This window comes from Hippocampus guttulatus, chromosome 2 (genome assembly GCF_054856545.1).
Source record: "Hippocampus guttulatus isolate MCC_2025c chromosome 2, RoL_Hgut_1.0, whole genome shotgun sequence".
Lineage (NCBI taxonomy): Eukaryota > Metazoa > Chordata > Actinopteri > Syngnathiformes > Syngnathidae > Hippocampus > Hippocampus guttulatus.
Window position 1 is genome coordinate 15,179,103 of NC_141262.1, and position 12,172 is coordinate 15,191,274.

At 43.1% G+C, this 12,172-nt stretch overlaps 1 protein-coding gene across 1 annotated transcript; it reads right to left on the minus strand.

The window, feature by feature from the left end:
- Positions 1–24: 24 nt before the first annotated feature.
- On the minus strand, positions 25–11,110 carry myot (myotilin). The gene is made up of 11 exons (XM_086138541.1): positions 10,961–11,110; positions 6,500–6,713; positions 5,509–6,389; positions 5,003–5,156; positions 4,336–4,437; positions 4,062–4,099; positions 3,340–3,478; positions 2,974–3,181; positions 2,461–2,626; positions 2,182–2,315; positions 25–1,107 (listed from the first exon to the last, which is right to left on the minus strand). The coding sequence occupies exons 3-11, from the start codon at positions 6,363–6,365 to the stop codon at positions 965–967; spliced, it is 1,941 nt and encodes a 646-aa protein (XP_085994667.1). The 5' UTR covers positions 6,366–6,389; positions 6,500–6,713; positions 10,961–11,110; the 3' UTR covers positions 25–964.
- Positions 11,111–12,172: the final 1,062 nt, after the last annotated feature.

Sequence of the window (12,172 nt, forward strand, 5' to 3'; positions counted from 1 at the left end):
GAGTTGACATCACAGGAGGTAAAGCAATGTTGATAGTGACTTTATTCCGCATTCATACATTGCTATGCTGAACAACCGACACCACAAATAGTGTTTCAAGAGAAAACACTCCTTCCTGCACCTGAACATTTTGTCAAGAGTCTTCATTTTGGCGCTCGGGTAAACCACACGCTAAGATTTTGCTTTCATGTGTGGAGAAACACTGATGATGCAGTTTAACTACAAAACATACCGGATTCAAATCAGGCAAGAGAAGCAACACAGATACCGGTAATTAAAATCTTAAAATAAATATTCACATACAAGCGATATTAGCAATCAACTTTAAAATCAAACAATACTGTATGCTGAATGGTGAAGGTTGTGACAGAGGGTTGCGAAATGCAATAAATAGTTCCATTTCCAGTGACTTGACATATTGGGGGAGAGGAGACTGGTGGGAGGACTTAAAGTGCGGTTCTGTAGTCCACAGATGCTGGATTGTGGGTAGCTTCTGTAGTGAGTGTCTACAATGTTCACATTTTAAATAGAGGGTGTCTTGAAGGTTGACAACTGGCTGAGGTCAAATCTTACGTTTCTTAATCAAGCTAATCTATGGAAAATGAGCTTCATGATGCTGATTTATGAGGAAATGTTTCCATGTAAACTGCGTGTGAGGACACAAGAGGCACCCGAACCAACTGTCACAACACAACTATTAATACACTTACAGTAAGTGACCTCAACGTACCATTTTGCTGAGAGACGCCATGATGGCTAGCGAGGCTTACACGTTCATTCCAACATTAGCCCTTTAGCCTGAAACACTAAATGCAGTCACGGACAACATCAAGACTCCAAGATTAACTTCTGAACACACACGGTAGCAAAACTTCATCTTATGCCAGTAACACAAACATTCTAAAATACCGCATCAGTGCTTCAACGCTTCTGAGGTGTGGGCGTGCGTGTATTTTGCAAGGCTCTACAGTTCCTCGCTCTCATAGAGGGGGGCAGTGTGCTGTATGGGGGGCTCTGCTGTCACAGCGGGTACATGGCTCAGAGATGACAGCAGGTTCAATGCCTTGGAGCCAGGGGGCGCCATCTTCATGGGTGGGACTGCTCGGCCTAGCAAGGACATACAGAAAAGGATTAAAAACGTTGAATTATAATTCTCTGAACAAAGAATTTCTCTGAAAAAAGAATTTATGCGACTAGTCATTTCAAAATGCGATTAAAGAAATCCAAGTGCAATCAGCAGAGGTGGTGTTGTTGGTGAAGGAGTTAACATTCCCGTCATGCCAGGAGCCTGAAAATAACTCTTCCCCTCCACACAATATGGAGCAGCACAGGCTGGGCGCCTCAACTGTCACATGTACTGTACGCTATGAACATAACATACGGCTCCTTATAAATCAAAGCTTTGCAATACGGACTTCATATATTAAACGGTATACTGTCGACGTCAGGTGTGGTGAGAGCTACAGCTTTACTTTAACCAAGACCAAGTGAATTATTCACTTAAAAGCAGTTGCACACATACATCACTGCATGTGGTAAAAGTGAATACAGTATTTCACCGCGGTAGACTAGTATGAGGGAACATGTTAAAAAAAAATCAGTTTACAATTAATCACTAGATTTCATCGTTTACAGTGACGCAATCATATTGAAGAGATTTGGGATTTTGCTAAGCAAACAGCTCTCAGCTTTCTGCGAACCACCCATAATAATTTGAATCCCAAAATGTGTCCAACTCTGCTTGATCAATGCAAGAAGGCTTTCAACTTGTATCAAATGACAATTGAGCACACGCAAAACAAAAGGCAGGTCACTTTCTCTGCCGTGTAAGCCGTCAACCAGCACACCGAGCAGGTGGTGTGCGGGTTATGTCATCGAGCAGAAACCCAATAGCCCCCTTGTACTTTGCTCCAGTGAGCCGCCTCTTTCCAATGGATGGACCTAACGTTTACGCTCGTGGCCCACATGGAGCCTTTTACGATACAGAGCAACAGCTCATGTGCTCAATTGGGTCTCTGTTTGATGGTGTCATGCGGTGTTTGGTTTATGCCTTTCAGGCTTGAGAATCGAGTGCAGTCTGGCGTTATATGCAGGGCATCCTCCATCTGTGGTTTGATTGTACCCCCCTCCTGGGGCTTCTCTGGTAACGACTGAGAGAGGAAGAAAGTTCAACGGACTTACAGCTGATATCCAGCCTGGCGTTGCATGTCGACAGGCCAGCCTCATTGATAGCAGAGAGCGTGTACCAACCCGCATCGGACTTGGTCACCCTCTCTATCAACAAGCACTGCCTGCCCGAGCCGTCTTGGTACAGGCTGCACAAACATGACAAGAGGACACAGTAGTCAACAGTCAAGAGACGGATGCGTGAACACAGAGACGGACTGAGACATTATACTTGGGAACGTTTGGATCCGGTTTGATGTGGAGGTCTAGTGAGAAGGTACAGAGTGAGCTCACCTCATCCTGGTTGGATCGATGCGTAGCATTTCTTTGTCTTTCTTCCAGAAGAGTTGAGGAGGAGGCGAGGCGTCCACCTTGCATTCTAACCTGACAGTGTCACCTTCGAGAGCTCTGAAGTTTGACATCTTTTGAACAAAGGAGGGGGGGCGAAGAGCCTCTTGGGCTACAGAGTGAAAACAACAATTGGCACGTCGTGGATAACGGATTTCATTTAAATGGGAAATGCAGTTGAAATACGTTTCGCAGCTGCTCCAAATCAAGTTAATCTGTCCTCCCTAACAGTTGCATTTTGCAATAAAAAAGTCAGAGGGTACAAAACTTTCCAATGCAATGGACACACAGTAATATCATGATGTGTATAATTTATAAATATGTGCGCATCATTTGTTTTTTCCATTTCACCCCAATGGAAGATTTGAATTTGAATTTCAGGATGCCTCCCCCCCAACACCCCCTCCCACGGTTGTCTTTTCAATGTCTACTGAAGAATGTACTGTAATGCCATTTTACCGATGACATCAAGCCTCAAGGTAAATCTGCATTCTCCTGCACGGTTCCTGGCCACACACTCGTACACGCCGGCATGGTGCACGGTGACAATCTCGATGATGAATGAATGCATCCCTTTCTCGCACACCAGCATCTTGTGGTAGTCGTCCGGACGTAATGCTTTACCGTCCAAGTACCAGCAGACATCTGGTGTCGGGAGTCCTCCAACCTGAATCAGATGAGTGAAAAGTATTTTACTTGCATGTCAGAACACTGCATCTGCTAAAAAAAAAAAAAGCAACTTCCCGCTACCGTTTCTTGACGCCCATAGTTTGTATCCACCATTTCTGAAAAGTGACACTTTCAATGGGTGTTTGCATGTCTCACCTTGAAGTCAATTCTACAGAAGCGGCCCTCCTCCACAGTGAGGTCTTGAGGGATCTGCATGAAGCGAGGGGCATAACATTTCTCCTGGATAGCGGATTCCTCGTTCCCCCGTTCATCTGTCCCACTGTGGTGCTTTCCCCTGCAAGGGAGAGAACCACTATTTGTGATCCCTGTGATTCACCATCCAGTGAGTAGATTTCACTTGCATATAACTAAACACACACAGTGGGGTCCTCTTTTCGAACTCCATTAGCTTTGGGATTGATATACCAATAAATGTTGGTTTGTTTGAGAAATGTTGGATTCATGAGAGTTTTATTTGTTAGCTCGTTGTTTGACAGATTTAACAGCTCTACACATCATTTAAGATTTTCGCTTACCGGTATTTTATTTTTTTTGTACCTTAATTCAAATCTAAGAATGAAATTCATGATCACCTGACTGAACTTTAATTTAGCTCCAGACAACCATTCACATTCACTCTTGAGCTGAGATTTGACCCTTAAAACATTTTTGGTATGAGGCCGCAATAACGATTGCCAATCTTTTTAGTGTTTTGCTACGTATTGGGAATTTTTGAGCTCAAAGTACTTGGCCTTAACTCCACCACCCTGTGCACTCGTCATACACAACCGAACTGAAGGCATTATTCCATCCCATCCAATTTCTCCAATAACTGCTAAATCAATCAGTTTCCAACGATTTATTTACAACATATTTACCATAGCCCACCAGTGTGTCTTCCTTCTGGTGAATCTGGCTGTAACAGAAAAAATCAATTAATCAATCTAAGTGAATAAAATAACCCGATGGCTTGCTCCAGCCTATATGGAGTACTTGCTAGCACTGCATTCATCAAGCACTGGCAACAAGCGCCGTACAATATGTGTCAGCATGATTAACTCTTTGGTGCCCTTAATTTGCGATTGAACATCATTTCAGGACATTGTTATGTTGTTCAAGTCGTTGGCAACATTTTGTGATTTGTGATGGCACCTGGTCAATTTGTGAGTCTGAAAGACTGTCTTGGTCAAACACGTAGTTGGCGTTGTCTGGACCCAGCAGTCGTCGAGCCATGCGCTCCTCATAAGAAAGTTTCTGCCCGAAAAGAACCGTCTTCGTTAATCGGTGTGTGTGTGTGTATATATATATATATATATATATATATATATATATATATATACACACACATGTATACATATACAGTCAAACCTCGGTTTTCGAACGTCTCTGTTCTCGACCAAATTGGTTTTGACCAAAAATTTCGATTTTTTTATGCCTCAGATTAAGATAAAATAAGATATCCGATTACGACCGAAAATCGGTTCTCGACAAAACTGAGCGCACATGAATACGCCACTTGACTCCTCTCGCCTTGCTTACATGAGGAAGTGACACTTCCTCGTGTAGCGTTCCATTGTGAGCAGACGTGTTCAATAAAGATTTTTTTTTAAAAAGCGTGGTTTCGGTTTTCGAACAAATTGGTTTTTGAACAGCCTCCTGGGACGGATTATGGTCAAAAACCGAGGTATGACTGTATATTGTTGTTGTATTGCTGCTGTAGACTGCAAATTTGCCCCGGGTGGGACAAATAAAGGTTATCTTATCATATACATACAGTATATAAAGTTTTTTTTTTGAAAGAAAAAACAACAACACATACCTGGCTGTTTTTTCTCCTAGGTTCTTTTGAACGTAGCTTCTTTTCCAGATCCTGGATGAGAGCATCTTTGGAACCTTGGATCTCTTCATCTGTGGAGCGAGAGGATGACGGCCGAGAAGCGACAGCTTTCTTGACAATTTGAGGCTTCAGAAGACTACGACAGAAAAAATAATTTAAAGTTTGTGAATAAGAAGAAATTGCGTTGAATAGACCAATCATCAGGACTCCAAGTCATTACTAAGAAATCCACCGTTTATCATGAAACATTCTGTCGATGGTATGGATTTGTTTGCTCTCACTTTGATATACGGGTACATTGTGTAGCTCCACAGTCACAGCCAACCCAAATTTGTGTTAGCTATATTTTTCCAGAAAAAAAAGGATCTACTTTGTACAGCTTAACCATGATCAACATTTTAAATAATTGAATTTGCATGCAGCTGAAGCAAGCATTGTCTACTGGCTGGGTGTAACAAAGCACGAATGTGAAACTGAGGTTTACTCACGTGTTCGACGTCCCCTTGTAATTGGCGGGCAAGGAGACCACGGCTGGCGGCTCTCTGTTTTGACTGTTAGGTGTGTTTGGCTGAGGCAGCGAGGTGGGAGAGAGGCTGGAGCGAGGGACGGGAGGGGAAAACGGGGGAGGCTGCTGAGAGATGGAGGAAGGAGAAGCTTCTTTTATGGGGGGTTGAGGGCTTGAAGGGGCTAGTGGTGAGCAGGATGGGGAGGCGGAGGAAGAGACGGTGGAGCTGGGAGACCGTTTTGGGTAAGGGGAGAAAGAGGATTGGGAGGGCAACACAGAACAGAGGTAGGCGGCGGAAGCAGACATGGTGTTCTGATTGGCTGGCAGAGTGGCGCTGCCAAGACCACTAGCGCTTGGGATGCTCGGGGTGAGGGTGATGGTCGAGCGCATGGTCACGCGTGAGGAAGTGGACGATGGCAACGTGGAAGAAGGGGCAACAAAGGAGTGACGAGGAGCAGCAGAGGAAGTGGAAAGAGGGGAGCTCAGACTGGATGAAGATGGGGACGACCTGCCTTGACCATTCACCTGCGTCTTATTCTGAGTCAGGCTCAGTGACTGAATCTGGGACTGAGATTGAGACAAGGCCTTTGACACTGACTGGCTTTGTGAAGACATCCTTGTAGTTTGGTTTTGAATTTCAGCGACACTCGAACTATGCTTGGAACACGTCAGGTTTTCCTGGGAATTATTCTGGTTCTCCTGCGCCTCCCTGATCACACTTTCGTAGCTGGGTGCCTGGAAGGCTGACTGTGACTGAATAAAGTGTCTGGGCCGCGCATAGTTGAAGGCACTGGGAGGGAAGGCGCCGGGCTTAAAGGTAGGCACGTCGGGCAGGTTCATAGCGTTGCCTCCTGATAGGGAGGACTGGACAAAAGAAGAGCATGAACAACAAGTAAACAAGGTGGAACAATTCAAGAGGAGATACGAGATGAGGAGCACATTGTCAGCTAAATGAGTTGGAAAAAACTTTTTACATTGAAACTGAGCTTGCTTGGAGTGAACAGCTTGGGCGTTGTTTGTTTTTCTTTGACTTGTGCAGGAGGTACTGGGGAAGACGGAGGGTGAGGGCCAGACAAATGGACTGTGACCTCGAGTGACCAATGGACCTCTGAGCACCGAGAAAACTGCTCCTGACTGTGACTGAAGTGGTCTTGACGAGAATGCTCGGCCAGCAGATCCTCTTGGAAGCTGGGTGAGACAGTACGCCAGTTTGAAATATCTTATTATGGTTTCAGCATATGAGAAGCAGAACAACAGTCAAAGACAAGGATAAGTGTGACACACTTAATATTGGATATCATCAACAGCAGCCTCTCTTCTGGTATAGTTGCCCAACAGTTTAAACATGCTGTGATCCAACCCTTGATCAAGAAACCTGGTCTTGATCCAGATGTGCTGTCAAGTTTCAGGCCCATTCCCAAACTGCCTTTCATTTCAAAAATTCTGGAAAAGTGGTGCACATGCAGTTGAATTTTTTCTTGGATAAACATAACATCTTGGAGGTCTTCCAGTCAGGTTTCAAGACGATGCATAACACGGAGTCAGCCCTGTTACGCGTTTCTAATGACATCCTCCTGGCAAATGACACTGGAGACCACGTGTGTCTAGTTTTATTGGACTTAACTGCAGCATTTGATACAGTGGATCACAGTATTCTGCTGACTCGTTTGCAGCACTTGGTGGGCATTGGCGGAAGTGCTCTTGAGTGGTTTAGGTCCTATTTAGCTGACAGAACCTTTTGTGTCAGCCTTGGTCTGAGTCACGCACTGCTCCCCTGTCATGTGGTGTTCCACAGGGCTCAATTCTGGGGCCTCTGCTGTTCTCGCTGTATCTGCTCCCATTGGGTTCCATCTTAAGGAAACATGGTATTCCCTTCCACTGCTATGCAGATGACTGGACTATGTCCCACCGAGCAAAAAAGACGCCTTCTCATTAAGGCCACTACTATCCTGCCTGGAAGAAATCAAAACCTGGATGGCACACAATTTCTTCAAATTCAATGAAAAGAAGACACAGGTGATACTGTTTGGTCCCAGTGGCCCTTGTACATCCCATCCTGTAGACTTGGGCCCCCTGTCTCCTTATCTTAAGTCAACAGTCTCAAACTTGGGCCTTAAACTGGACAGTGACTTCAAACTTGATCGGCAAATTGGTGCCGTTGTTAAATCCAGCTTCTTTCACCTTAGACAGCTGGCCAAAATAAAACCTATCCTCTCTCATGAATACTTTGAGACAGTAATTCATGCCTTTGTCACATCCCGGCTCGATTACTGCAATGCCCTTTACTTTGGGGTCAGCCAGTCCTCCATTAAGCGCCTTCAGCTGGTCCAGAATGCCGCTGCTCGCCTCTTTACTGGTACTCGTAAGAGGGAGCACATAACTCCTACTCTGGCATCCCTTCACTGGCTCCCCATACATTTTACAGTTATTTTCAAGATCCTCTTATTTGTTTTCAAATCTAATCTCGCGCCACCTTACCTCTCTGAGCTCATCCGCCCCTACACACCTGCCTACACACACGCCTCAGGTCTGCGGACCAGACATTATTAGAAGTACCAAGAACTAAACTGAGGCTCAGAGGGGATCGAGCCTTTTCCGTTGCTGGTCCCTCTCTCTGGAATGACCTCCCACTGAACATTCGGCAAGCCTCCTCACTGCCCATCTTCAAAACCCTCCTCAAAACTCACTTGTATTCTTTGGCATTTGACTCGGCATGACTTAGATTTGTTCTTGGTTTTACTGTTTGGTGCTTTCCACCGTCTTTATTACTGATTTATTTTACTGTTTATTGTATATGTTAAATTGCTCCATGTACAGCACTTTGTATGCAGCGATGGCTGTTTGAAAGTGCTCTATAAATACAGTTGAGTTGGGTTAATCAATGCAACTCTTAACTTATTTCATGATCACCAGTTGGTTTATATTTAGCTGAAGTATGACAATGACAAACGAGCCCATGTGTGTAGTTCTGTTCTTTGTGCATATGCCAACACACAATACGTATTATGGCCTCTCATCTTCAGTTGTCAATTTTGTATTTAAGTGACGAGCCTTCATGCTCTGTGACACCAAACGGTATTTGTTAATGTGGTTTAATGTTTTGAGGCGCACCAAAGGTTTCAACCACATCACATTCAACACCACAGTCAAACAGGTTTAATCTTATTAAAAAGAGAACTAAATATTTTACATTAAATTGACTGGTAAATGATTAACAAACCATTCAGCAAATTTCTATAAGTGTAATTCCGTAAGACAGGTAACGTACTGAAAAGTCTTGGTGCTTAAAGTGCAAATGCAATTCAGTAACGAGACAGAAGTTACAGTTCGGTGGGTAGGGCTGGGGCAATGTGTCTGAAAAAATGCTTCACAATCAGGGTTAAAAAAAAAAAAAAATAAAAATAATATATATACAGTATATATATATATATATATATATATTCTTGGAGAGTAGTTTTGCGAATCATTGACTTCAATTGAGAAGCAACCTTCTAATTTTGTGGAGCATTTTTTTTTCTCGAAGCATGTTTTTTTTCTAGACTTGCTTGCTTTGTTTGCATTTTGGCTTGGTAACATCTTGGCATCTCAGCGATCACAAGATATTTAAAGGTGACTGCAAGTTCCATTGACTGGTAAAACGTTTTTTTTTTTGCGATTTAAGAAAACAATTAGGAAGCAAAAGGTCCCATGATGATTATCATGCTGTTGTGAAAGCGCTATATAAATCAGCATGTATTGTATTGTATTGTATTGTATCATCAGTGTATATACTGTATTAACATTAATTTCAGCGTCATGAATGGGCAATGCTTAAGGGAATATATTTGAACAATTTCCAATGTTCATGGTGGCTGAATTGAGGCCTTGCAGACTGTGTGCAAGGGAGAAAGATTAAGTGGGCAAAGCTATATTGGTCAAGGAATTTGGACATCAGCTGGCAGGTGCAGGCACACGACTGGTGACTCACACACACACTCATGCATGGTAACACACAATGTTTGCGTGGCACGGCTAAGCGTGCACTATCCTTTTCGTCCTCTGTGACTGACAACGACAATAGTGAACAATGCAATCTGGTCATTGTGCTCTAGCATTTGTTGTCAACATTACCTCAAAAATAGACGCAAACGAGCTAGATCTTGTCACCTTTAACTCTGCAAATGCCCAATCACATATATGCATGTTTAAAAAAGTCAAAACAATCCAATCACATTCGTGTAATGTCATTTCTAATTTGGGAGTTTGAATGTGAGCTATGGTCTTCCTGTGTGGAGTTTGCATGTTCTCCCTGTCCTTGCTCTGGGGACTTCCTCCCACATCGCAGAAACACACGTTACGTTTGGCGAAGATTCTTAAGTATCCTCAGGTGTTAATCGGACTCTGAGTGGTTGTTTGACCTCATGTGCACTGCGATTGGCTGGCGCCCAGTCCAGGGTGTGCCCCACCTCTTGCCCAAAATTCACCACACCCACGACCTTAATGAGAATCAGCGGTAGAGAAAATGGATGGATGGATTGATAATTAAGTGATCTCATTATTAATTTTCTATTTTTTTTGCTTTGGCTGTTAAGGATGCAAACCTTCAGAAGCATCCACTCCCTTTAACAAGAATTTAAAAAAAATACATGAACTTAGGCATTGAACCTCAATTTGTCTTTAAATGTCACACTGTTGCCAAGATACACTGTAAACAAATGTTGAGCTGCAGCGAGGAAGGACAAAAGTCACCATGTCTGCACTTCCCAAATCATATAGCAGATGAGATTACAGTACTGTGCACCTCAGGAGACATTAAGATGGGACACATCACCCTCAGGAAATAGCCAAAGCATCTGTGCCGACATTCTCAGATGGTCCTGACTATACCGTTTCGTGAGACGGAAATATACCGACAGAGCCATTTGAAACAATATTTTCACATTTGTTTCGAAATGAACAACATAAAATAAACATGTCAGTGGAGAAAAAAAGAGACAAGCATGCGGGGGAGGGAAATATTACCGACCTCAAATGAGCTCATAATTTATTCTAAGATAGCACTTGGCTTCAATTTGAGCCGTTTGGCATGTAGTCTGCACACAGGGCATTCACAATTAGGGCCCTCTGTTTAGATCACGAAAAATGAAAAGGACATATTATATTAATTTGAAATATAAGGCCACGTATCCACGTTTCGCCTGCAGTGCCATGCACACCAGGGCAGTGGCAGCCCATTCCTTCAAAACATTTTGAAAAATCAACTCGACAGCTTCTCAAAATAGTCGCAATCTCAACATCGTTTTTTGGTGCCGTGTTTCTGTTTTAAAACGTAGTAAAGCGTAACATTGCAAACGTGACGCCCTCAAAAAGGTCGCGCAAGACCACATTTCAAAAGGCATTGTTGGGATGAAAGCTAGTGCTCGAGAAAAAAAAAAAGATTTTTAGATATTTCTTACCTTGAAAAGCGTCTTTGGATCTTTGTGTTTGAACTTGTTGGAGACGCGCGGTAATACCGGCCGTTTCCTTTCAACAATTGACGTAGACTGGCAAGAAGCAACAACAAACAGGTGACCCCGAACTCGCACGCTCGACTGAAGACTTGAAAGACTTGCAAAGTAACACAAGCTCCACCGGATTGCTTCTTCACAAACTACGTCAGAGCGGCAGCGCCATCTCGTGGTTTCACCCTTCCCACTGCACCTAATGCCTCCCCGAAACTATTCACTTCGAAATAAAATTGTTTTCTCCTCAAAACCTTCTTTGACTCATTTGTTAAATACATCATGCCAGTCGAGAGAATGGACAAAATATACACCAAAAAGTCCAAAATATAACAACAGTGACATCTTTGAAAAAACAAACAAACAAACAAACCTAAAAAAGATGACTACAATACACAAATCGGTTACCAATGGAAACAGAAATTAACGTGTTTGTTTGAGTATCATCCACTTATCCCACTTCACATGTGACGTTGTCTCCCAGGGAGCTGCTTGGCCAGTCGGGTAGGGCAGGGGTCAGCAACTCAAAATGTTGAAAGAGCCATATAGGACAAAAAAAAAAAAACAACCCAAAAATGTCTGGAGCCGAAAAAAATAAAAAAATAAAAAAATTGCCTTCTATAAAACTTACAATGAAGGAAACATGCTGTATGTATGTAGGAGACTGGACTGTCTCAGAATTGTTTCTGTTATTCATTCCTTTGTTCTGTGTTCACAAACGCCCCCATAGAATTTATTTTGTAATTTCCTCACTTGATTTATGTTTTGGTGCATTATTTTCGCTTTTCTTAGTGTCAGTGAAGTGATCATTAATCTCCGTTTTTCTGAGGCTGTCTTTGAACGCCTCTCAAGTCGAACGAGAAGAGAGAAGGCACGGAGTTGGACGCAGACGTTTCTGTTTATCGAGACTGTTAAAAGCATAAATAAAGTGTACGTTTTAAAAAACCAACACATCTCTCCTTTTTCGGAGCTGCAACATGTATCTATATCTATTTGAGCTATATTAGCCTACTATCAAAATCTTTTTTCATTTTCAAACATTTTTTTATAAAGCTCAAGGGAGCCACTAGATGTCGCTAAAGAGCCGCATGCGGCTCTGGAGCCGCGTGTTGCCGACCCCCGGGGTAGGGGAACAATCAGAGAATCAGGCAGCACAGTGGGGAAGTC